At 43.2% G+C, this 27938-nt stretch overlaps 1 protein-coding gene across 3 annotated transcripts in view; it reads right to left on the bottom strand.

Moving 5' to 3' along the window:
• The window catches only part of LOC117373808 (cyclin-T1), a 75207-nt gene that overhangs the window by 6272 nt on the left and 40997 nt on the right, over positions 1–27938 (bottom strand). For all 3 annotated transcript variants that reach the window (XM_055223232.1, XM_055223233.1, XM_055223234.1), the window contains 2 exons: positions 1862–3945; positions 1288–1402 (listed from right to left, as the gene is read on the bottom strand). In XM_055223232.1, coding sequence (XP_055079207.1) covers positions 1288–1402; positions 1862–3945 — 2199 coding nt within the window. The remainder of the gene's footprint in view (positions 1–1287; positions 1403–1861; positions 3946–27938) is intronic.

Here is a 27938-nt window from a genome sequence, read left to right as displayed (position 1 = left end):
CTGGGGCGGTTTGCAGCCGAGTGTGAAGCGGCTGGGATGAGAATCAGCTCCTCCAAATCCGAGGCCATGGTTCTCGACCGGAAAAAGGTGGTTTGCCCTCTCCGGGTGGGTGGTGAGTCTCTGCCTCAAGTGGAGGAGTTCAAGTATCTCGGGGTCTTGTTCACGAGTGAGGGAAGGATGGAGCGGGAGATTGACAGGCGGATCGGTGCAGCGTCTGCAGTGATGCGGTCGCTGTATCGGTCCGTTGTGGTGAAGAAGGAGCTGAGCCGGAAGGCGAGGCTCTCGATTTACCGGTCAATCTACGTTCCTACCCTCACCTATGGTCATGAGCTCTGGGTAATGACCGAAAGGACAAGATCGCAGATACAAGAGGCCGAAATGAGTTTCCTCCGCAGAGTGGTCGGGCGCACCCTTAGGGATAGGGTGAGGAGCTCAGTCACACGGGAGGAGCTTGGAGTAGAGCCGCTGCTCCTCCACGTCGAGAGGAGCCAGTTGAGGTGGCTCGGACATTTATTCCGGATGCCTCCTGGACGCCTCCCTAGGGAGGTGTTCCGGGCACGTCCCACCGGGAGGCCCCGGGGAAGACCCAGGACACGCTGGAGGGACTATGTCTCTCGGCTGGCCTGGGAACGCCTTGGGATTCTCCCGGAAAAGCTGGAGGAAATGTGTGTGGAGAGGGAAGTCTGGGCCTCCCTGCTGAAACTGCTGCCTCCGCGACCCGGTCCCGGATAAAGCGGAAGAAAATGGATGGGGTGGATGGATGGCACTTATTTTCAAGATGCCATTTTGCCACTAAACTCTGTTTTCACCTCCACTGGTACATGCCCACTGTGACATACACGCTTCGTTCTCCAATTTTATTTTCTTATTCATTGTTACTCGTAGGATTCAACAGCATCGTGTAGTCATTTTGTTACAAATGAAAAAAAATCAATTTCTCACTAGTGTGATGTGCAGTTATCCATAGGGGGCGCCGACAGCTACACGGCTCTTTGTTGTGATGATGTTTACATAGAAGTCAGCTCCCATTGGGCACCGCAGTTTTTCTTAAGGTGGAAGCCAGTGGATTTGTTTCTTTTATTAAGTCATTTTAGATGAATATTGTGATTTAAAATGTCCAAATTATAAGATAATGATTCAAGAGTGTGTAAGATTATAACTATAGAGCAGAAACATATGTTTGATTTAAGACTATGGGAAAGGATTTCTAATGAAATAAAATGGGATCAAAACATTTTTTGCTTTAGATGAAAGTGTGTACTTGTGTATTAAAGCCTCATTGAGTACCTTTTCCATGTCGTCCCGGCTGTGGAGGATGTCGCTATGGAACATGGGTTTGGAGGTTTTACAGTCGAAGGAGAGACGCCGCTGGGGCAGACACACCACCTCTTTACCGTCCACTCTGAGAACAGGAAAACAAAATCAGCTTTAGAACATTTCAGATTTATACATTTACTCATTCATTCATAGAACATATAGGAAAAGTGTCTTGCTCAAGGATGCAACCCTGAGTATGTCATGTTTTTTATATTAAGGGGCCCATATTACGCTATTTTCTGATCTATGTTATAATGTTGTTTCCTCATCATAAACAGACCTGGAGTTGTGTTTTGTTTCATTCACACATGTTTAACACACAAACCCTGAATATTTTTTTATTTTATATTTTGTACTGTCTGCATCTAATTATAAAGCATCCATTGTATGATCATCAGGAAGTCCACTGTTAGGATACTAGCTGTTGATGGCAAAACTCCGCTCTGGTTGTGAAAAGCACAGAGAAACTAATTGCTGCAAACATTTTAAAATGAACTAGATCTGTTGAAAAAAAGTGTCATTTTAACTTCCCCATCCCCCTCACCTGTTGAGCAGCTGTTGCATGAAGTTGTCAGAGCGCCCCCCTCTGTACATGACAGCGAGTTGCCCCTGGCTCTGGTCCATCACCACTTCACATGAATGCCCCCTGCTCTGTCGCTCCACAAACTGCCTCTCCTCCTCCAGAGCCCTCCGAAGACCCTCCGCTTTCTCCATCAGTGTCGATATGTTCAGCCCCTCCACACCTTCCTTACATCGGCTTGCCACTTTGACCGAGTCCCTGCCCACGGACGGTATGTTTATCTTCCATTCCCGCTTCTCGTCTTTGGCTTTAACGCCGTCAGCTTTGCGACTAAGCGCTGGTAGCTTGCTTTTTTTCAAACCAAACCAGCTCGCGATGCCGTTGGATGTTTTTTGTTTCACCTCCCCGATTTGCACAACCTTATCTTGCTCTTTCAACATATTCTCTTCAATTCCTTTCATAACTTTTTGCTCGATTGCAGACTGCGGGCTTGTCGCCGGTTGCACTGGCTTCTCCGGTTGGATTTCGACGGGTGGCTTAGGTGGAGGAGGAGGTAAGCTATCTCCAAATATGGGATTTTTCTTGCCCTTCCCGCTAATTTTTGTTCGTTCTTCCGATTTCGACGAATACCTCGGCGTTTCGGGCGGCTTGCTCATCCTCTGAACGGAACTCGGACACGGTTTCGATGGTGATTTCGGCGGGATTTTGTTCGGACTACTTGTCGTTTTCACATTGTATGCTAAGTTCAACGATCCGGGACATTTAATATTATTGCGTAGAACTTGTGGAGCGTCTGTTATTGGAGAAGGAAGACCAATTTTACTTTTGGAACCGTCTGACTTTGCTAACTCCTGCTTAGCGCCTCCTGCTGGTGTTTGCTGAGATTTCATGCCTTGTTCAAACATTGGCGTTGCATATTTTAAACCTCTTTCGTTAACTTTTTTCCCATCCGATTCTGCATATTTTGAAAACTTCACCTCCTCTTTTTGAATTTCAGTAGCTTGTTGTCTATCTACTGTCCTGACATTTCGTTCTTCGATAGCTTCACCAAAACTTGCAGTCTCCACGTGTTTCATGCCAACTTGCAAATCCTCTGAACTCCTTAGCTTACCCAATGCAGCTAACCGCTCTTTGAAGGCGTGTTGGCTTGGATCCCCTTGCGATCGTACTGCTACTACGCCAGGTCGTTTGGGTATGGACGACGCTTCGGACCTTCTTGTTGGCGGAGGAGGTTGCGTTGCCACGGGAATCGAACCAACAAACCCATCTTTCAAATCTTGCTTCTCAATCGGACGTGCAAAGTTAGCCGTTTGTGCTTTGAGGGAGGGTTGACAAGCGGGTAAGCTCTGTTGGTTGACCCAGACTGGACTATCTGAATCCTCGTCGTCCGATGTGGTGTCAGTCGTAGAAGACGAGGACTGTTTCCGTTCATTTGATGCTTTTAAAACCGATTCTGGTAACGATTTGACCAACTTTCGTTCTCCTACGCTCGTTTTGATTTGCGGGATTGTCCTTTTCTCTACCCCAACTTCGCCACCTTTTGCCACACCTGTCTGGATGTCGCAAATGTTCTCGTAATGCGGAATTGCTTGCGGGATTTTCAACGAAGCCGGAGTAGTAATAGCAGTAGTAGTAGCAGCAGCGTTGGTGGAAGGAGCGACCATCTTTGCTTTAGCTGGACTCGCGTAGTCTTTTTCTGGAAGCGTATCCTCGGATTGCGGTGGAGAAGTCGGAGCAGAATGCGTAGCCGGATAAGATTCCGATCTGGTTGGAGGCGGTGGAGGCTGCCTACACCTTTCCGTAGTAGTCGCTCTCCTCGTTGGTACCGGAGAATGGTAAACCTCGTAGTTATTTGTGCGACAGGGAATTCGGGAATTTCGGGTTAGCTGCGGGCTTAACCGGACCGCGGACGCATTGGGATTGGATTGGCATTTTTCCGTGATGTTTGGGATCTTGAGGAATTTCAGCAGCTTGGAGGGGGAGTTGATGGCGACCGCTTTGACGTCGCTGAGACAGGACGAGCTGGGGCTGATGGAGGAGGAGGCGCGGACAGAAGGGGGGTCGGAGGTGTCTCGTTCTGGGATGAGGGTGGAGGAGGTGGGGTCGGACTCGATGGAGGGGTGGGGGGAGGGGGAGAAACCGGTCAGCTCCTCTGGGACAGCCACTCCTGTGTCCGGGTCCTGTGGAGAGATATAGATGGCATTTATTACATAATTTTCACAGTTGTTGAATCATGAATGAAAAAAACAACTGAAATAGGTCAGTTACAGCCTTTAGAGTCTTCATGGCCCTGGACCAAATACAGGCCTTTGACAATTTTTCCTAAAATGTTACACAGTGGAGTTTTAATACATTTAATACATTACAATATTACCCAGATGTCAGGGCATCACTCCAGTCCTTTTGTCTCTTTAACGGCTTCCAGTTTCTTTTAGAATTGATTTTAAGATTATAGTGTTTGTTAACGGCCTCGCTCCTTCTTATTTGACAGAACGTCTGTCTGTCCACAACTCAAATAGTCTCTGGTCCAGACTTTGGGACAAACTGCCACCTGATTTGCCACTATCACAGACTTTGGCCTTTTTAAATCCAGGCTCAAAATGTATATATTCAGACTGGCTTTTAACATTTCATACAGTTTGTTTTTATTTCAGTGTTTAATGTTTTGAATGTTCTTATCTCGCGTTGTTTTTTTTGGAAAGCACTTTGGCCACCTTGAGAGTTGTAAAGGGCTCTATAAATAAAGTTTGATTGATTTATTTTAAGTATGTACTTTGGTGCCACAATCACTATTTAATGAACTGGTAACAAACTTTTATATGCACACCCACACATGTTTTTAATGTTTTATGTATTAGTTTTATTTGTTTTTTGTTTGTATTGTATTTTAAACAGGGCGCTCATGAAAAAGAGAGGCTGGGTGCTCGCCTAAAATATAAAAAGTTTGAATTATGATGCTTGAAATCATTATGATCACATGTTAAAATCATCCTTACCTGTGTACCCTCCAGTTCCTCCTCTCTTCCCCCAGTCCCAGCCTCCTCGCCTGGGTCGCTCTGCTGCAGGTGAGGGTCAGTCCTGGAGCTCTGTTTGGAGGTGCCCACAGCCTCTGCTCCTGCTCTGCTCTTCCCCACAGGACCGTCACCCGATGAGGCCGCAGCTCCTCCTCCTCCTCTCTGTGCATTGGCAGAACCACACACACTTTTGCATGGTTTCGGAGGGCTCTCGGGTGGGCTCCTCTTGCAGTGGGAGCAACATTTGGTGGCCTCCTCAGACTGGGCGCCGTCCCCGTTGAGCTGTGGGTGCTCTGTCTCGGGGCGGGTGCAGTGGCAGTGGGTGTGGGTGTGGTGGGGTTTACACTGCAGAGAGTGAGGGTCGGCTGAGGCCAGGACGGCTTCTGAAAAGGAAAAGATTTGGGTAATTGTGAATAATTAATTCACTTAATTATAAGCTGCAGTGCGTAACATTTTTCATTCAAGACAAAGCAATAACATCTCCATGGAGACAAGAATTTAGCATAGTTGTCTACATCAGATCAGTATATTTATCTGATGTTATTTTATGACTGGTTACATCATGGTTCAGTCCTGATCCAGTCCCTGGTCTAGTCCCTGGTCCAGTCCTGGTCTAGTCCCTGGTCCAGTCCTGGTTCAGTCCTGGTCCAGTCCTGGTCTAGTCCCTGGTCCAGTCCTGGTCTAGTCCCCGGTCTCTTGTCTCACCTGTGGACTTGAGCACCTGGCTGTAGTCGCAGAAGGACAGACTGGCTGCTGAGGGGTGGAACTTGAGCGGGTCGGTCTCCTCCATCTTCCTCAAGACCTCCAGGATGTGAGCCTTCTTCTTAAAGAATGGAGACAGCGCGTCCATGGAGGTCTGAGCGCCACGGGCGGGAGAGGCGTGCTGAGGCCGAAGGACCTGAGAGGAGACGGGCACAAAAAGTCGTCAACGCTAGAGGTAAAAAGTAATACGACTGGAATGTGCTGTTTAACTGTCACATTGCAAAAACAGTGAATCTCCATAGAGTTATACTGGCCCCTTGTTTAAAGTCAAGGTTCAGACAATATTTGAGAGAAGAAATCTGAACTGCTAAACTACTCTTTTACAAGAATCCCATGTATTTCAGAACATGTTTGTAGAGGTCTAAACTACAGAATTAGACCCCTTAGAGACTGAAGGACGTAACACAGTGACACAGAGGTATTGTTTTGCCAAAATAATTAAAACAATGAATGGTGTGGAGACCTTTGGGTTAGTGCGCACAGGAAACAGACTGCAGCCGATTAGAAGCAGACGAGCTTTTTAAAGAACAAGAGTGAAACCAGCCAAATGTCAAAGCACTTATATCCACCGCAGTGTAAGAGAGAAAGAACAGTAGAGTCGTAAGTCTTATATTTTGTATTTTTAAGTGCTTTGGACACCTGAATGTGATTGTATGGAACCATGCTTAAAGTACACGCAACAGGTCGCCATGGTTTCACATCAGTTAATAACACGGCAAAAGTTGGGAAAAATTGGGAAATTACAGGACGTTGCACTGAGTTCTAAACAGAATCCCTCCAGCTATGTCAAGAGTAAACAAAATTCCATCCAAAATGCAGGAACAATAGGCTCTGTGCACAGCAGCAAGCTAGCTAGCTCACTGTGTTTCAGAGCTAACAGTCTCTTTTATTTAAGTCAGAAAAGAAAATAAACAACCTATTAAAATTCTAATCACTTCAAATAACAACTACCCAATTCTTTTAATATGCAGAATAATTCAGTTAGTATTGATGTTTTTAATATGTATTATGCCTCAAAATTTGCATTAGCATTAGCATTAAGACACAAACATGGCTCTTTCTAAACACAGAAGAGTCCTCTGCTGAGGTATTCATTTTATTTGTGTAGTTTTTAACATGTTGCCAATGACATCCACCCACAGCCTGATCTTTAAATATTTATTTATTTTAGCGTGACTCGGCAACGACCTGATAGAGATAAAATTGGACAGGAAGTAGTGACGCTAACAGAGGTTGACGGGCGCTACTGTGCACAGAGTCTATTTACGCACATTTTTCTGACATTTTTAAAATTAATTTAACAAAAAAAGACTTGATATATATTTAGTAGTGAAATAATAACTATTGGGTAAACCGGGTGAGCTTTGGTCCTTGTTTATATCATGGTTGCCAGGTAACAGTCATAGAAATATCTCAATCTATTCACGAGTTTCCTGTTATGAGCAACATTTACAGGCCTTTTTCCCGTTCAAAATAGATCATATTTTGTTTTAAATTGTTAATCGCTATGGCAGCATTCCTAATCCATCATCATTCTAAAACCCACAGACACTCCTAACAGTCCTACTCACCTTGGCTTGTGCTTCTGTGTGTGCGGGCTCCTGCTTTGACTCATGGTGCAGAGGAGCTGTGCATTCCGGGAGCGGTCCAGTCTGAACCTGCAGGAGAAGATCACAGCAAGGGTAAGGTCCAAAGTAAGGTCAGAGGTCAGGGAGCTCAGTATGGATGAAACAGAAATGTAGTTATATTGGTAACCTTTGTTTGACCTAATAATGAAAAGTTACAGTTAGTTTTAGTTTGTAGTTACTATACTTGTCCTGCCTAACCCTGGGGATGTCTGCACCACAGTTTGAGTATTAGTTTTACCTGATAGTTTGTGGTGGGGTGGTTGGGAAGTTTCTGTTGGAACAGTTCACACAGAGCTCTGTTCTGTCTCTCCAAATCACAGACCAACATCTTAAGCTTAATACACTCCTCCCTCAGGTCCTGCACCAGAAAGAACATGTTTACATACATGTGTTTACATACATGTGTTTACATACATGTGTTTACATACATGTGTTTACATACATGTGTTTACATACATGTGTCTACATACATGTGTCTACATACATGTGTCTACATACATGTACACACATTTAGATAGCAGTCTGACTGGTTTCAAAGCACTGTACTGTTGAATAATTTATTATAGCTTTGCCTGGCCTATGGCTTTAAACTGAACCATTACACATTCATTTTACCACAGCCAGCTGGTTTTATTGAGGACAGTACAGAGGCATTTGCAGTGTTACCTTCTGGTTGAGCAGCGCCTGCACTACGTGGTTGGCCACCTGTAATTACAGAGACGTGCTTCAGACTTTTCCTCAGGGACAAAAGTTTAATAAAGATTGAAATTATCTGACCTCATCCAGACAGCGCTCGTACGCCTCCCTCTGGCTCTCATTGGCCAACATCAGAGCCGAGTTCTCCGCCTGAGAAAGAGAACACGATTATGAACAGGATTCTGTGGCTTTAGACTATTCTGTTTAAAGTTCTCTTCTGGGACTTTCTCTTCTGCGTCAGAGTGTGTACTTCCTTTATACTGATCTGGTTTAGTAGTAAGAGACACTACCTTATATACCACACAGCCCGTACATTTGACAGCCAGTTAACCTCACTTTAAACCTTCTACTTTCATTAGGACTACAATAAATACTTGAGGAATACTGCCTGAACATGAGCACCGTATTTCCTGACCTGACTTTGCTCATGTTTTACTTCCTTGGAGCTGGCGTTACTGCTACATGTTCAATCAGCTGCAACCACAAGAGCCACAGGGATCCTCAGCCTCTGTCCAGTCAGAGGGACCAGTGGTGGAAGGTAGCAAAGTACAAGTAGTAAAGTACTGTACTTAAGTAGAATTTGTAGGTATCTGTACTTTACTTAAGTACATTTTACAGTGGATACTTTTTACTTCACTACATTTGAGAGCAGTATCTGTGCTTTCTACACCACTACATTTGTTAACTGGACTTAAGTAGATTTTTTCATGTGATACTTTTACTTGAGTAACTTTTTACCTGTGTATCTGTACTTTTACTTAAGTAACAACATTGAGTACTTCATCTCACCTCGAGCTCCCTGAGTCGGTCCATGAGCTCGGAGCTGTTGTCCTCAAGAAAACTCTCCACATCGGCCTCTTCTCCTTCATCAGAGCCGAAGCCCTCCTCACTCACTCTCTGCTCCAGGGCATCTGACATAGCTCTCATCTGAAACCACAGAGACAAACAGAGTCAGAGCAGGTAAAATGTACAACAACAACCAGGCCCGTCCACAGAAATCTGACTGCTAGCCTCAACTCTCCTGAGGCTAGACCAGTTATCAGGGCAATTGGATTTGTGAGTATCATAACAACCAAAGAGTCGGTTCGGAGTGAGGCTGCTCCCCGCTAAACCAGCTTTGCCTAGCAATGCTGTCCATCAAACCTGTTGCTAACACTAGTGGGAATGACCTTGAGGAAAGAATGCGCCTGATTTGTCTGTTATTAATGTTCATATTTTGATTTTCTGGACAAAATAGCCAAATAAAACACCAGTATCATGTAGAGCGGGTTAATACTAATGTTCTAAGACCAAAATGATAAGCCTGACAGCAGCAGTTACAGACAGAGGGGCCACAGTTTTTCAGTGTAAAGTGAATTGGAGTCGATGTAGCCGGAAGCGTGCCCATGATCACATCCTATTTGGAGCATGGTGGCTAGCAGGTTAGCTATGTCCATGTATATATACAGTCTATGGTTTAACCTGCAGATAGAGGACACATGCAAGTTTTTCTCATTCTCAGTTTGTGATGAGCTGCAGGTTCTGTCTAAGTTTATCGGTGTTGATCTGAATATTGTCACATGATCTCCTCAGAACCAGAACTCACAAACAACAGACTCGGGCACTTTACAGCATTGACCTGTTTTATTTCACTAAAGACCCAAGTGTTATATAAAGGTGCTGTGTGTGGATCTGTGGTAGTGTTGTCACAATGCTAAAATTTCAAACTTAATTTCGATAGTAAGGAATTTTAGGTGCCTGTAATTTTCACATACAAAATAACAGTACTTTGTTTATCTTAGAGGTCATATATTTGTTCTGATACAGCTCAAAATGGCACTAAAACTGTTCAGGAAAGCTCAAATTTTGTGCTTTGTTAATGTGACTTTTTTAGTATCAACACCTGCTCAAATGAGTATCTAGTTTCGATATTACTTTTATTATCGATTAGTATCTGATTTTTGATACTTTTGAGAACCATAACCTATACAGTCATTTAAGAGATATTTACTGAAGCAGGACTAAACCAGGTCTAAACCAGGACTAAACTAGGTCTAAACCAGGAATAAAAACAGGTCAAAACAAGATCTAAACCAGGTTTAAACAAGGTCTACACCAGGACTAAACCAGGGCTAAACAATCTGATCCCCGCCAACAGTAAAGAGGGAAAGATATTGTCATTTTTCTTTCCCTAAAATTACACAAAATGCTTGAAAATGAGCAGAAGGCAAAAAATGCAGCAACAGAAGTCCCTCAGATTCTGAATGAACAATATTACATGTTCTTCTCACAGTTTTAATCATCCCAACCATCCCGGCTCGGGTGTGTCCCAGTTTGGACTTCTGAAATCCAGTGACCCAAGTCTGAGCTCATATGTTTGTGCCGTGTTCCTCCATCAGTGACGTTTGGATATTAAACATAAAGATGAATGACAGCAGCATTAGCAAACACACAGCACATTCTACAGGCTGGTGTGAGTCTGATATAAACACACACCGGCTCGGCTCCACAGACACACGTCCCATACACGTCCCATACACGTCCCATACACGCTCCATACACGTCCCATACACGTCCCATACATGCTCCATACACGTCCCATACACGTCTCATACACATCCCAAACACGTCCCATACACGTCTCATACACGTCCCATACAAGTCTCATACACGTTACATACACGTCCCATACACGCCCCATACACGTCCCATACATGTCTCATACACGTCCCATACACGCTCCATACACGTCTCATACACGTTCCATACATGCTCCATACACGTCTCATACACGTCCCATACACGTCTCATACACGTCCCAAACACGTCCCATACACGTCCCATACACGTCTCATACACGTCCCATACACGTCCCATACACGTCTCATACACGTCCCATACAAGTCTCATACACGTTACATACACATCCCATACACGTCTCATACACGTCCCAAACACGTCCCATACACGTCTCATACACGTCCCATACAAGTCTCATACACGTTACATACATGTCCCATACATGCCCCATACACGTCTCATACACGTCCCATACACGTCTCATACACGTCCCATACACGTCCCATACATGCTCCACACACGTCCCATACACGTCCCATACATGCTCCACACACGTCCCATACACGTCCCATACATGCTCCACACACGTCCAATACACGTCCCATACACGTCCCATACACGTCTCATACACGTCCCATACATGTCCCATACAAGTCCCATACACGCTCCATACACGTCCCATGCACGTCCCATACACGTCTCATACAGTCATATCCTGCCTTTTTTCCATTTCTTTTTAAAACCTCTTTTTATTTTCTCAGTTGATCTGCAGATTTGCGTCATGTGATGTGATCTTGTAGACGGCCTTTGACCTCCTCCACCTGCTCCGTCAGCCTGGTGCCAGCTTTATTACAGCGTCTCTCCATGTTTATCTGACACATTCAACATCCAGATTCAAGTCCACTGTTCCGTATCACACTAAACACAAGAAATATACAGAAACGAGGAGTCTGGACCCTCACACCCATGTTTCAGACGGAGCAGGAGCCATGTTTTCTCAAATGTTGAAAATATACAGCAGTGCAGTGAGTCACAGTTAAATCAAATTGTTTCTAAAGGTCAGTCCACCTTGGGTCTTTTTAATCCAGAGGTCTATAGACAAGGCCAACACTACAGGGATACAAGAGGATGGGAGGGCATCTGAGGTTTGGAGCAAATGTGAGACTTTAGAGGAAGACATTTGAATCACATTATTTATGATTTTTAAATAAGAAAAAAAATATATTGATGAACACGAAGGGGGGTAAAAAACTAGTGACAATATCCTCCTATATCCCTGTGTCAGATGCCCTCCCATCCTCTTATATCCCAGTAGTATTAGCTGAGATGGGGGCAGGTCAAACGTCTCTAGTTAATCTGCAGTTGTTGTGTTGTGTCAGATGCCCTCCCAGATGTTGTGTTGTGGTTGGATAAATGCAGCGGGAGAATGGACCTTCTAATAAAAATTCCTTCTTTTCATTCTTATAAAAATTCCAATATTGGTGATACGGGACTCCATATTCTCCTGTTTGAATTCCTGCATTGTTATTGTCACCTGAGCCCAATGCACTGAATCCCATTGTGTGTAAAAGATTATAGACAAGCACATAATCCACGGCCCCGGTACTGGCTGAAGCAGTGGGAGGATAAGCCTTAGTTTCAATATTCTCTGCTTCAGTAAATCCACTTATCACATAGTTACAGTGGGAATCCAACTATGCACTGCTGGTGGTGTTGTTGTTGTGTCCTTGAGCAAGACACTTCCCACACACACGGCTCACTCCGGGCACAGTAATATGGTAAATGGTCAGTCACATTTTTATATAGCGCTTTTCTACCTTCGCGCTTTACATCAAGGAACCACACACACATTCACACACACATTCACACACACATTCACACACCGGTGCACAGTGACACTGGGGTGAGGCGGGTTAAGTGTCTTGCCCAAGGACACAACAACAGTATTCATCTGTGGGAGCTGGAATTGCACTGCCATTTGCATCAACGAACAGTCAACACTTTAGATCAACCTACAATATTAAGTGGAAAAACTCATTTTAATTTTTTCTGCCGCCTAATTGTCCCTGAAATGTTCCACAGTATGGCATTAAACTTCTCTATTCCGCATCTATTCAGAGACATGTGTGTTATTCTGTTATTGATCAAAAATAGCTTGAAAAAAACCTGACCTATAACTGTGGAGTCACCTGCTTGTCTCCATGGAGATTGATAAGTGTAATGCCATACTGTTGAACATTCCCCTCAAGGTGTGACAGGTGCAGGTGCGAAAGGTGCAGATCTGAGGATGTCCTTAAAGAGGATGATCCGGACTCTGGACCAGGGCCAATCGGGATCTGGGACAGGATCTGGACCTCAGACCTCAGACCTCAGCTGAACCAGGTTAAGAGTCAGAGAAGTTCAATCAAATACACTCATTTGACCCTGACTCTAACATTATACTGCATTTGACCCTGATTATAAAAAATATACTGCATTTGACCCTGACTCTAACATTATACTGCATTTGACCCTGATTATAAAAAATATACTGCATTTGACCCTGACTCTAACATTATACTGCATTTGACCTTGACTCTAACATTATACTGCATTTGACCCTGATTATAAAAAATATACTGAATTTGACCCTGACTACAACATTATACTGCATTTGACCTTGACTCTAACATTATACTGCATTTGACCCTGACTATAAAAAATATACTGCATTTGACCCTGACTCTAATATTATACTGCATTTGACCCTGACTCTAATATTATACTGCATTTGACCCTGACTCTATCATTATACTGCATTTGACCCTGACTATAAAAAATATACTGCATTTGACCCTGACTCTAACATTATACTGCATTTGACCCTGACTATAAAAAATATACTGCATTTGACCCTCACTCTAACATTATACTGCATTTGACCCTGACTATAAAAAATATACTGCATTTGTCTCATACACTAGTGCAGGGGTCGGCAACTTCGCTTGGCTTCGGGCCAATTTTTTTCAGCGCCCACAGGTGGCGGGCCAGATGGTAAAGGTATTGGCTTACATATATTTATAAATACATAAATATGAATTACATGCATTTTAACTCACCTAAAACAGCCAATTAAAAAATCCTCGGGCAAAAGCTTTTGCTCCTTTTATTATGGTTTTGGTAAGAATTATGCCTTTGTTGAACATGGTAATATGGATACTAAAGGCGCACAGTATCGGGTAGAGCTATGAAAAACTTTTCACTTTAAGGTTTTACCTCATTTATTCAGGTCTTTGTCTCATGATATTAATTGAAACTAATACTTTTGTGGTTAAAATGTGCGGATTTAAACAAGGATAAAATCTTTCTAAGACGGTTACTTGAACCAGGAAGCTGCGTAATTATTGCTTATCGTCAAATCTCTCCATCAAAATTCTTTTCTCACGCTGTCTTCTTGTGACCATCACTGCGATTTAGCTCTGCCTCGAAGGTTAAACTACGACAGGCTTTTAGTCGTGCGTAATACCGCACTAACGGCTTCCTTACTCCGCATTTGGTGCCGTAATGACCTGCACCTTTACGCACGACTGTGGGAGAGCTGTAGGACTTGGATGATGCCAAGTGCAGCAAGGATCGTGATAAAATCACAACGTAAATGAAAAATGTTTAAAATTGACATGGCTAAGTGGATTTATGTTGTGTCAAACATGAGCAAAGGTCGGGAACAATAAAACCTGACATGCGGACAAAAAGCAAGTCCCCACCCCGGTTAAAAGAAATCTTCAAACTGAGTATTTTGACAGTTTTGTGATTAAGTGATTTATTTTAATAAAATAGGGAATTTTGAATAACTAACCCCAGAAGTGCAAGAAGGCTGTAGCGTAACTGGTGCACATTCCTTGAGCTGCGCGCAGTCTGCACACTTGCCTCACCAGATATCCAAAAACAGTTAGCCACGATTTTGACTGGTGAAGGTGTATGTACACACCAGTTCATTGTTTGCTTTTAATGTTGTGTTACATGCACATCATGGGCAGTGGAATGCCCGTAGCAGTGCCCACATAACTTGGTATTTGTCGTAACGGTGGGTGTAGCGGACCAAAGGATGCAGACTCGGGGAATATTTACAGTATTTATTAAAGAAATGACAAATGGTGCAGTTCGAGGGTTGATCCGGCGGTGAGCAGGAGGTGAGGCGGGCCAGGATCCAGGAGCGGAACGTGGAGCGCAGCGGAGATGACGATGCGGGCAGCACCAGGGCAGGACGCAGAGTGCTAACCAGGGTCCGGGGTCGCGGAACGCAGAGATAAAACAGACAGTACCAGGGCTGGGAAGCAGGGTGGAAGCAGGGTCGGAGCTGAGCCGGGAGCGCTGGAGCTGAGACGGTCCAGCAAGCTGGGTGGAGACGCACATACGATCCGGCACCGAACGGGATGAGGATGAAACGAAGATGAACCGGCACTGAACAGGGTGTAGAAACGCAGATGATCTCGCCCTGAGTGTCTGGTCCTGCCTCCTCTTATACACAGCAGGTGGTGGTGATCGCTCTGATGAGCTGCAGGTGCGCGCAGGAGGAGCCAGGAGCTCAGCCCAGCTCGGCAGGTGAGGGAGGGAACGAGCAGGACAGGAGGAAAAACGTGGAGCAGACGGAGCGGATCATGACAGTATTAAAGAATCAATGCCGGAAGAAAGTCCAAAATCCTCTGGCGGGCCAAAATAAATTGGCAAAGGGCCAACATTTTCCCGCGGGCCGGACGTTGCCGACCACTGCACTAGTGGAATATAATGAAGTAAAAATTGTACTGTACTTAAGTATAAATTTGAGGAATTTGTACTTTACTTAGTACATTTTTAAGTGGATACAGTTTACTTTTACTTCACTACTACTTTCTGCTCTGCTGCACTTTTGAACAGGACTGAAAAGTAAAATTTTGTATTATTGTGTGAGACCTGCTGAAAAGGCTGAGGGTTTATTTTTACTACGTTCATAATTTGAGCAAAACAAAAACATACAAATAGAAACAGACAGAAAAAAATCCAACTAATTCAATTGTTTCTGTTAAACAAAATTCAGTTCAGATCTTTATCAAAATTACTATCACTAAGTAAGTTTTATTAGTCATTTTTATCGTGACAAGCCTAACACTACATCTACACACTCCACCCACACTAGACCATGTAGGTGAAGTGTCTTGCCTAAAGACACAGGCACAGTTTTTGCCACTCCTGCCTCCTGGAATTGCTAGCGGTGTCTCTTAACCACACTGTCAATCAAACCTGTTGCTAATCCTAGCGGGAGTGACCTCGGGGAAAGAAGGCGCCTCATTTGTCTTTTATTAACGTTCATGTCCTGATTTACAGACACAATAGTGAAATAAAAACCACAGGATCATGTAGAGCGAGTTAATGCAAACGTTTTAAGACCAAAATAATGAGCCTGACACCAGCAGTTACAGAAAGAGAGGAGACGTTTTTTCAATAGAAAGTGAATTGGAGCCGGAAGCGCGGCCATGAGCATACAGTCTATGGATTTAACAAGTTTGTATTTTACTGCTAAAATAAAGTCCAAAACAGAATCCCACGTCCACATCAGCAGTTTGAGCGTCTGGGCAGGTATCAGATACTGTCAGTGATGTGTTCAGGGACCTCGTGTTTTGTACAACTTTAGAAACCCAAACCTCTGAGGACCTGAGGGGCGTTCAGGAAAATACAGAGAGAAACACGATCTGTTTACGGGAACTTTATCGACCGGCTCTTAAAATGACCCAGCCCAAAGTGAAGGAGAGAGGGAGAGGACGAGGGGTGGAGGGAAAGAGGGGGAGAAAGAGAGGGAGGAGAGAGTGAGAGGAGGAGTGAAAGAGGGAGAGAAGGAGAGAAAGAGAGGGAGGAGAGAGGGAGGGTGAGAGGGAGAGGAGGAGAGGAGGAGGGAACGAGGGAGAGAAAGAGAAGGAAGAGAGGAGGAGAGGAGGAGGGGTGGAGGGAACGAGGGAGAGAAAGAGAGGGAAGAGAGGGAGAGGAGGAGGGAAAGAGGGAGAGAAGGAGAGAAAGAGAGAGAGGAGAGAGTGAGGGTGAGAGGGAGAAGAGGAGGAGGGAAAGACGGAGAGAAAGAGTGGGAGGAGAGAGAGAGGGAGAGGAGGAGGAGTGAAGGGAAAGAGGGAAAGAAAGAGAGGGAGAAGAGAGTGAGAGAGTGAGAGGAGGAGCGAAAGAGGGAGAGAAGGAGAGAAAGAGAGGGAGGAGAGAGTGAGGGTGAGAGGGAGAGGAGGAGAGGAGGAGGGGTGGAGGGAATGAGGGGGAGAAAGAGAGGGAAGAGAGAGAGGGAGAGGAGGAGAGGAGGGAAAAAGGGAGAGAAAGAGAGAGGAGAGAGTGAGGGTGAGAGGGAGAAGAGGAGGAGGGAAAGAGGGAGAGAAAGAGCGGGAGGATAGGGAGAGGAGGAAAGGGAGGAAAAGATGAGAGGAAAAGATGGAGACAGAGAGAGAGAGGAGAGAGAGAGGGAGAGGAGGGGGAGTTCAGGGAAAGATGGAGAGAAAGAGAGAGAGGAGAGAAAGGGAGAAGAAGAATGGAGAGGGGGTTGAGGGAAAGATGGAGAGAAAGGAGAGACAGATAGTAGAAAGAGAGGAGAGATAGAGAGGAGGGGGAGAGAGGAGAGAGAAGGAAAGTGGGAGAGATGGGAGGAAGAGAAAGGAAGGAGAGATTGACATAGAGAGAGAAAATAGGAAGAGGGAGAGGCAAAAAAAGAGGGAGAGGGGATAAAGAGGGAGATATTACCCAGTCAGATCTATACTAGAGTCTGATCAAAGTGGTGAGTGAGAGCGGAAATGGGCCGACCTCACTGACCTCCACAGCATCTGACCTAAACACAATAAAAATGGATTGACTTTAAAAGATGAAAAAAAAAAAAAACTTTTACAAAAAACAAAGTGAAATTGCCCTTCACATAAACGATATATGGCACATGGAGCCATTCAGCCCAGATACAAGGAACCGAGACGAAAACATCAGTCTGGAGTTACAAACAAGTCAAAGCAAATCGTTTAAAGGGCCCATATTATATACATATATTTTCTCTTCTCTCAGACAGAAAACACTCTGTTCCACCTTGTGATGTCATGTGGTAATACAGGAAGTGCTCCACTGTGTTTTTAAACTCCACACACCTTCACTAGAATCATTTGAATGATTTCAGACCTGGAATTGCCAATCTCTCCTGCAGTGAGAGGAGGAGAGGAGAAAGAGAAAAGGGTAAGAGGAGGAGAGGAGCAGAGAGAGAGAGAAGGAGCGTGAGGACGGGAGGAGGAGGGAAAGGATGAGGAGAGGAGGAGCAGCAAAAAGCAACTAAAGTGGATCTAAAAATAACATGTGGCTCTTCAAACAGACTCAGGGAAAGGCCAGAGGAGGAAGAGGAGAGGAGAGAGAGAAAAAGGAGGATTATGAGGAGGAGAGGAGGGGAGGAGGAGGGAGATGATGAGGAGAGGAGAAAGAGAGAGAGTGAAGGACAAAGAGAAGGAGCATGAGAAGGAGAGCAGAGGAGACAGAGAGAAGAAAGAGAGATGGAGGGAGACAAGAGACAAGGAGACAGAGTGAGAGACGGAGAGAGATAGAGAAGAAGAAAAGAAAAGGAGAGAGGAGAGAAAAGGAGGGTGAGGAGGGAAGGAGAAGGGAAAAGATATCGAGGAAGAGAGGAAGGAAAAGAGAGAGAAAGATAAGGAGTATGAGCAGGGGAGAACGAGGGGGAGGATGAGGAGAGGAGGAGGTAGAGGAGGGGGGCAGACAGCTATCGGGAATCGGATGAGCTGGAGCAGTGAAAGGAATTGTGGGAGATAAGAGAGCTCGATCAGACGGACGATCAAATAACAAAACGACAACCAGCACTTTGAGACGAGAGGAATGAGGGAAGCACAGGGAGAGAGAAGGATGGAGAGAAAGAGAGAGGAGAAGATAGAGAGAGAGAGGAAGAACGCTGTGTTCAGTGTAGGATGAGTGATACTGGTGTTAAATATCTGCTCTGATCCATAACATGAGGCTTAATCTATTTCAGATCAGTCTCAGTGTATCCTGTTTGGGTCTGTAGTACGTGGAGTAGTAGTAGTAGTAGTATTTCTAATATGTGTATTGGAATATGGGTTCAATTACTGCATTTATCATTTCTGGGCTTTAAGTAGTAGTAATTGAACTGGTAATATTTGTAGCAGTAGTAGTAGTAGTAGTAGTAGTAGTAGTAGTAGTAGTATTAGTGGTGGTAGTAGTAGAGATAGTAGTACTAGTAGTATTATGTGTATTGGAACAGTATGGCTACAATTCTGGGCCTGAAGTGTATAGATCAGTAGTATTTCTAAATATGTGCAGTAATTCTGTACATCCTGATGACTAAATAAAACAGCAGCAGTAGTAATAGTAATAGTAGTAGTAGTAGTAGTAGTAGTAGTAGTAGTAGTAGTAGTAGTAGTAGTAGTAGTAGTAGTAATAGGACCTTTGTTTTGTTTATTAAAATCCCCAGCGGCTGGAGATATATAAGTAGTAGTAGTTGTATCTGCAGTAAAGTGACAGTCACTGCAGTAGGAATAGTAATATTTGTAATAGTTGCAGTAGCAGTAGATGTGTAGTAATTAGTATTTGCAAACCCAGTCCATTCTTACATAGAGGATAATTTCTGGACCTTTAGTGGTAGTAGTAGTAGCAGCAGTAGCAATAGATGTAAATAAGTAGTAGTATTTGTAGTAATGGCAGTAGAAGTATATAGTAACAGTAATAGTAGTAGTATTTGTAATCCCTGTGTATTATTACATGAAGGATTATTTCTGGGCCTGAAGTAACAGTATTAGTTGTAGCAGTAGCAGTAGTTACAGCAGTAATAGTAGTAGTATTTGTAATCCCTGTGTATTATTGGGGGAAGGATGGTTTCTGAACCTGAAGTAGCAGTAATAGTATTAATAGTAGTAGTAGTAGCAGTAGACGTTTATAGTAGAGGTATTTGTAGTAGTTCCAGTAATAGCAGTAGTACTTTGTGTATTGTAGGTTTAGTTTAACGCAGAAAGAAAAGACCAGAATAGAAATGTGCCTTTATATAAATACAGCTCAAGGACAGAGATGAGGAACGACAGGGAACAAGTGATAGAGAGGGAGGGATAGAAAGAAAGGAGGAGGAAGGAGAGAGAGAAAGAGCTTCAGGACAGAGATGAGGAACGACAGAGAACAAGTGAACACAGTGAGAGATAGAGAGGAGGAGGCGAGAAAGAACTTAAGGGAGGGAGAAAGGCGAGGAAGAGGGAGAAAGAGGAGAGAGGGAGAGAAGGAGGAGAGAGAGAGAAAGAGAGAGGGAGAAGAGAGCTTAAGGACAGAGGAGAGCATTCACAAGGAACAAGTGAACTGGGAATCTGATACACAACTCAAGAACCAACTGGATATGAGAAAGAGGGAGGGATAGAGAGAGAGCAAGAGAGAGAGAGAGAAAGAGAGAAGGAGGAGAGAAAGGAGAGAGAGAGACAACCTGGGTCAAATGTAAAAGGAGGAGAGAGGGAGAAGAGAAAGAGTGGAAGCAAGTCCTTTTTCTACTGCATATGAGGGAGGGAGAGATAGAAAAAAGAGAGAGAGAGAGGGGGGAAAGGTAAGAGAAAGGAAGAGGAGAGAGGGGGGTGAGGAGGTGAGGCAGGAGAGAGAAAACTCATGTTAATTAAACAAGACAGAGAGAAAGAGAGCGAGAGCAAGAAAGAGAGAGAGAGGGGTGGAGGCAGAAACATAGATAGAGAGTGAGAAAAAAAGATAGTGGGAAAAAAAAGTGAGAAAGAAGGCGAGAGAGAATGATAGAGAGAATGATGGAGAGGAGGAGAGACAGACAGTGGGGCGACTCATGTGTCACGGTGTAAACAAAACGCTCGAAATGGTCAGAAGCTGAAATAATGAAAAAAAAGGATGATTGTAAAGAGAGAGAGATGAAAGAGAGACAGAGAGAGAAGAGAGGAGAGAGAGAGGAAGAGAAAGAGAAGGAGGGGGGAGAGGAGACAGAAGAGAGGGAGAAGAGAGGAAGAGAGAGAAGGAGAGAGAGAGGAGAAAGACAGAGAGAGAAGCAAAGTGAATGGAAAAAAAATAACAAAATAACAAAACAAAAAGCAGCCCATTGTAAAGTTCACACTGACAGGGCTCGTCAAAAGTATCAAAAATCAGATACTAATCGATACTAAAACTAGATATTCATTTGAGCAGGTATCGATACTAAAAAGGTCCCATTCACAGGGCAGAAATGAACTTTTCCTGAACATCTTTAATGATCTTGAGCTGAATCAGAACAAGTATAAGACACATAGACTAGTTTACACCATGGACCACTATGAACCTACTGGACACTGAGGGATTACACAGATATAAGACACATGGGAATAGAAAACAAAGTACTACCATTTAATGTGGATAATCACATTCTAGTGTCTAAAGAAAGAGTGTTTTTATTATTATTGTTGTATCGGTATCGAGTATCAAGCCTGTTCCTTAGTATCGAAATTGAGTTTGAAATTAGTGCTGGTAGTGGAAAGCAAAAAGAGGAACTGAAATAAGGAACAGGACGAGAGTAACACATGGTCCAGGGGGAGGGGGGGGGGGGGGGGGGGGGTTGAATCTGAAGCCATCTGCCACTCTGAGGAAATACTAAATCCTAAAAATACATTTATAAATACTAGAGTTTGAAGTCACCATATTGACAATACAAACAGTGACCTGTGGGTCAGTGGGCAAACGCTCTACCAACTGAGCCACTGTCAACACTGCCCTCATGTTATGGATCAGAACAGATATTTAACACCAGTATCACTCATCCTACACTGAACACGCATTCTTCCTCTCTCTCTCCCCATCCCTCTCTCTCCCTGTGCTTCCCTCATTCCTCTCGTCTCAAAGTGCTGGTTGTCATTTTGTTATTTGATCATCCGTCTCATCGAGCTCTCTTATCTCCCACAATTCCTTTCACTGCTCCAGCTCATCCGATTCTGATAGCTGTCTGCCCCCTCCTCTCCTCATTCTCTCCTCCTCCTCTCCTTATTCTCTCCTCCTCCTTCTCTCTCTTGTCCTCTCTCTCCTTTGCTCTCTCCTCCTCATCCTCCCCTCCTTACCCTCTTTTTCTTTCTTCTCTACTCCTCATACTCCTTCTCTCTCTTCCTCTCTCTCCTTTTCCCTGCCTCTCTCCTTGCTCCTCCTCTTCTCACCCTCCTTCTCCCTGCCTCTCTCTCTGCCTCTATCCCTGCTCCTCCTCTCCTCACCCTCTCTTTTCCTCTCTCTCCTCTCACTCTCTCTTCTCCTCATCTTCTCCCTGCTCCTCCCTTCCTCACCCTCCTTCTCTCCTTCTCCCATGCTCTCCTCTCCTCCTTACCCTCTTCTTCTCTCTCTTCTCTTCTCCTCTTCCTCTCTCTCTCTCTCGTGGTCCATATAAATCCTTACACTCATCATTACTCTAACACAGACTTCGTTGGTCCGGTGAAATGGCAGTGTGACCTCTGACCTGTGACGTCGTCTCTGTGTGTGCTCCGTCAGACTCCTCTGGCTCCCAGACACAAAACCGACCAGCTGAGGACAAGGAGAAAAGACACGCTTGAATAACCTGCGCTTTTAAATGTGCAATAATAATAGACTTTAATCAATAACACATTTTGATTCTAAATACGTTTCATAAATGTTCATCGTCTGTGAAGAGACGGCTCACAGAAACGATGTGGATTCTGTTTAAAGGTCATTTATTATTGACTCTTATGAGCTTTACGTCCTGTTATAAAGCTGTTACCTCCTTGAAAACAGACCTGGAGTTGTGTTTTGTTTCATTCACACATGTTTGAGTAACACTTTATTATTACTGTGCCTAAATCTCCAAAGCTCAAAATGCTGCGTTCCACCTTGTGATGTCATGAAGTGGTAGTTTTCCTCCTTTTACCTTTAGTTAAGTAGAAATAAGAAATTGCAGGGCTGATATTACCCAAACCTGAGAAAACTGCAAAATGGTTTGAATAAGAATGTGTTAAATACAGCTGATTATATTCTCGAGTTTCCTTGTTAAGTCCAAAACAGTTTTTCATTTCGTCTGAATTTTGCCTCTGTTCAGTTTTCATTTTAACATAGTTTCACGTCTCACACCTCCACCTACAGTGTGAACATACAAACTCAAAACACGATTCTGATCTGACTCTGGGAGTTATAAGACCAATCTAATAAGATGTAAACAGGAAATGATGCGGTTTCTTTCAGATCATTTCTGTTTCTGATTATGCACCAGTGCTGGAAAAGTACTCCATTTTGTTACTTAAGTAAAAGTACAGATACTGGAGAAAAGAAATACTCAAATGAAAGTAAAAATATCACATGAGATCTTCAAATGTAGTGATTTTGATAAAGATTTTTTGGGTTAATCGTATTTTCTAGCTTTATTTGCTCAAATGATGAATGTTTTAAAAATAAAATCTCCCAGCTATAGTAAAAATACTTTCACTTTTCAGTCCAGTTCAAAAATCTAGTGGAGTAGTAAGCACAGATACTTTACTTTACTTTAGTTTACAGCCAGTGTAAACCTGCAGTTTCCCTGTAGCTTAGCCCTCCACAAACATGTTGTGAAATACTCGGGGGTTTGTGTATTAGTTTAAAATTCAGATTTGCTCCTGGTTTAAACTGTGACCCCTGAACTGAATCTTCATTTAAAAACATAAATCTCAAATCTAATCGTGATTCCAATTTTCTAAAAGTGTTCAACCTCAGAGACAAACAGAGCTTTTCCAATGAGACCCCAGTGTGTGCAGCCAGACGAGACCCAAGCACCTCCTCCTCCTCTCTCTCTACTCCTCTTCATCCTGTTCTCCCATCTCCATCTTCCTCCAACCCTCAATCCCCTCCTCATTCTCTCTTACTAAGCCCCTCTCTTTTCACCCCCTCTCTCCATCTCTTGCACCTCTCCTTCTCTCACCTTCTCTTGTTTTTTATCCTCTTCCTTCATCGCTATAAATTTTTTATCTCTCTCCTTCACTTCCTCCTCTGTATTACCCCTCTCTAAACCCCCTTCTCTCTCATTCCCTCTATCCCTCCCCCTCTCTGCCTCCACTCCTACCATCTTTCTTTCTATTTTTCTCCACTCCTCTTCCATCTCTCCCTCTCCTCCTCTGTCTCTTCCTGTCCTCTCCCCACTCATCCTCCTATCTTTCTCTTTCTGTCCTCCCTCCATTCCTCTCTGTCTCTCTTCTCCTCTTTCATCTGTGTGTCATTGTAAAGTGTAATCAAAGAGCGATGACTGAATTATTCAGTCTTTATAAACCGCAGACTTTCTAGAAAAATGCAGGGTCTCGTGTGGACGACGCGGGGACTGAAAATGTGGATAGAAAGGTCTTTATAGCAATCATGAAAATATGTCAGTCCTGCTTTAGTCTCTGCTTTAGTCCTGTTTTAATCCTGGTTTAGTCCAGGTTTAGTCCTGGTTTAGTCGTATTTTAGTCCTGGTTCAGTCCTGTTTTAATCCTGGTTTAGTCCTGGTTTAGTCCTGGTTCAGTCCTGGTTTAGTCCTGGTTTAGTCCTGGTTTAGTCGTAGTTTAGTCCTGGTTCAGTCCTGGTTTAGTCCAGGTTTAGTCCAGGTTTAGTCCTGGTTTAGTCGTAGTTTAGTCCTGGTTTAGTCGTAGTTTAGTCCTGGTTCAGTCCTGTTTTAGTCCTGGTTTAGTCCAGGTTTAGTCGTAGTTTAGTCCTGGTTTAGTCCTGGTTTAGTCGTAGTTTAGTCCTGGTTCAGTCCTGTTTTAGTCCTGGTTTAGTCCTGGTTTAGACCTGGTTTAGTCCTGGTTGTCTTGTCTGTGTAGGAGGATTGCAGACTTGGACTTGATCCTTTTAGGTTTGTGAGTCTGAGATCAGATTAAGGCCAGATCAGTCTGGGTCAAAAGGCTGTGTGTACTCCACCTGTCCACAAGGGGCGCACCTGAGCAGGAGCACCCAAAATGGAACAAAATAAACAGAGACAAATCTTCATCTTTAATGTATAAACATGTTATTTTAAGGCTGCAGATTTAGACACAATAGAATCAAAATCGAAATTTGAATGAACCAATTTGCAATTTGCCATTTCCTCCACAAAATAAATCTCCTGTGTTATTCTGCATAAATACTAGTTCAGACAGATAGAAGAAGTATTCAATTTTGTTACTTAAGTAAAAGTAAAGATAGCAGTACAAGAAAATACTCAATTAAAAGTAAAGATATCACATGAAAAAATCTACTGAAGTAAAAGTACCTGTTTAAAATGGACTTAAAGAGTAAAAAGTACAAGTATTTCAGATTTTGAGATCTAATAAAGCTTCAGATGTAGTGATTTTGAATTTAGTTCAACAGAATCAATTTTTTCTACCTGTTTTTATTTCGATATTTTTTATTTACTCAAATTAACCTCAGCCTTTTCAGCAGGTCTCAAATTATCATAAAAAATACCTGTTCAAAAATGTAGTGGAGTAGAAAGTACAGACACTGCTCTCAGATGTAGTGAAGTAAAAGTGAAAAGAATCCAGTTTAAAATGTACTCAAGTAAAGTACAGATACTTCAAATTCGTACTTATACTTCATTTTGTTCCACCTCTGCGTTTAGTTGTTTTTCTTGTATTATTTTGTCAGTTCAGACTTCAGTCTTTTTGTCAATTCTTCTGGACGTGTTTAAAATGTGAACTATGAACACAATCCTAATATTAAAACATAAATATAATCCCAACGCTAGTCAGAAAAATCACATTTGGATATTTTGTTCAAATCCTCCTTTTCATTCTCAACCAAGACATTTACTGGCACGTTTTAGCACATTTCTGAAGGATTGTAAAAATATAAGCTGCCTATGTTTCCAGTTTTGCAGTGTTGCCATAAACCAGGTCAAACGTCAGCTTTTCTTACAGCGACGATCATATTCTAACATCAAGAATCACAGTGTGCACAAAAGAGGCTCTGGTTTGTGAGATCAAACATGGGAGATTTCCTTTTGATTTGGTGCTGGCTGTGTGCGGAGCAGAAGATGAGCCGAGGAACGAGGCCAAGAATCAAAAGAATCACAAGAATCACAAGAATGGTATCGTATCACACAAAAGCTTCTTAAAGGTCCTATATGACACAAAATTGACTCTTGTGAGGTTTAAGCCATGTTAGAATGCTGTTAGCTCATCAAAAACATACCTGGAGTTGTGTTTTGTTCACACATATTTGAGTAATCCTTTATTATTAGTCTGTAACATCTCCAAAGCTCAAAATTCCACCTTGTGATGTCATGAAGCGGTACTTTTCACGTTAACAGCTACTTTTACCTTTTGTTGAGTAGAGATTGCCAATTCCTGGGCAGGAATTATTCAAATGATTCTAGTGAAGGTGTGTGGAGTTTAAAAACACAGTGGAGCACTTCCTGTATCACCACATGACATCACAAGGTGGAACAGAGTGTTTTCTGTTTGAGAGAAGAACTCAGCATAAATATATAGGGTTTGTGTATTAAACATGAAAGTGAATGTAACAAAACACAACACCGGGTATACGAAAACAATCTATTTTATAACTTTCACTTTTGTTTTTGACACTCTTCCCTGTCTTTGCTCCCTGCCCTAAGTCACTCCCCCTTCAGAGCGTGATCACAACACGATCAGCGTTCATGCCACTAATGAAACTACTGCACATCACATCAGGTTTGCCTAGTTATTGTGTTGTTGTGTACAGTTTTGTGTCATGTTTTTGTATATTTATGGAGAATTGTCGCGTGGGAGCGTGGGTGACGTAGGCTTGTGGGCGGAGCCTTGTACAGAATCATACAGCTAATCGTAAGAAGGGTTCAAATAGGGCCTAGGAGACATCGCTAGATTACGCAAACATGCACGGACGACATCTAAGACCTCTTCAGGCATGTTTTTGATGAGGGAACAACATCATAACATGGGAGAAAGCTAAAAAACCAACAGATTTATCATAATAAGTCCTCTTTAAACCCAACTGACATAAAAGCATAGACATCTTTCCCTCCACTTATGCACAGGACGCAGACAGGAAGTAGTAAACAGCGTGATGAGAGACAGAGGGGGAGCGTGAATCTGGGTCAGTATTTTCAAACATCAATCCTTCACTGTCTGCAACATTTACATATTCAGGCGCACTGTAAAAATATCCACGAATTTCAGGTTTTACAAGACTGAATTACCTATGATTTACTCTACGGTATTTTTATATCAAATCTCCACAAGTCAAATCCACAAATGTTTTTGACTGATCATTTCTATCAATGACAAGGCCCATTCTGCATTTATCCAGCCACATAACAACATCTAAGATATGCCTTTATTAGTCCCACAGTGGGGAAATTCCAGTATTGCATCGCACAGTTAAAGAACAGCAAATGGTACATGCAATAAAACAAGATAATAGATAATAGCTTAAAATAATTTAAAAATAAACTTAAAAGAATAAACTAAAAACAGACTCTAATGTAACAGAAGTGCAGCATATAAACAGTAAAGTGACCTCAGTAGATTTACATGGTATTCAGTATAAATCTACTCTGGGAGGGCATCTGACACAACACAACATCTGCAGATTCACTAGAGACGTTTGATCTTCCCCCATCTCAGACTAACACTACAAGGATACACAAGGATGGGAGGGCATCTGACGCACAGGGAGCATTCACATTCGAGAGAAGACTGAAAGCTGAACAACTAAATGAGTACAAGACTCCCACGCACGCAAACGAGACAATATTTTGTTTTAAATTGTTAATCGCTATGGCAACGGTGGTAGTTTATCATCATTCTGAAAGCCATGAATATATTTTTTGCAGTGCAGCGACTGAAACGAATCAGGCAATATTTGGGAAGAGGAGAGATGGGGGTTGGGCTGGAGGAGGGGAACCCAATTCTCTGCCCAAAAGCAAAACATTTTTCAGACAAAATATAAAAAAATGATAAAGATGCGAGAGATTGTTTTGTAAATATTTTCGCCCTCTAACCTCTGAACCTGTCCAGCTCTGAAAATCTGCATAGACGTAGCATGTTACCTTAAATAGCATGTTAGCTTAATTAGCATGCTAAGCTCATTGAGATGCGGTTTCCATTTACTGCTGTTGTACTTTCTCTGGCAGATTTATGACACCACTGCTCCAACCAAAACAAAGCTTTTCATTCAGTCTGCAGAAAGACTAAACCAGGACTGAACCAGGACTAACCAAGGACTGAACCAGGACTGAACCAGGACTAACCAAGGACTGAACCAGGACTAACCAAGGACTGAACCAGGACTGAACCAGGACTGAACCAGGACTGAACCAGGACTAACCCAGGACTGAACCAGGACTAACCCAGGACTGAACCAGGACTAACCCAGGACTAACCCACGACTGAACCAGGACTAAACCAGGACTGAACCAGGACTAAACCAGGACTGAACCAGGACTAAACCAGGACTGAACCAGGACTGAACCAGGACTAACCTAGGACTGAACCAGGACTAACC

The sequence above is a fragment of the Periophthalmus magnuspinnatus genome, chromosome 7 (genome assembly GCF_009829125.3).
Source record: "Periophthalmus magnuspinnatus isolate fPerMag1 chromosome 7, fPerMag1.2.pri, whole genome shotgun sequence".
NCBI classification, from domain to species: domain Eukaryota; kingdom Metazoa; phylum Chordata; class Actinopteri; order Gobiiformes; family Gobiidae; genus Periophthalmus; species Periophthalmus magnuspinnatus.
This window is presented reverse-complemented; position numbering and strand designations above follow the sequence as displayed.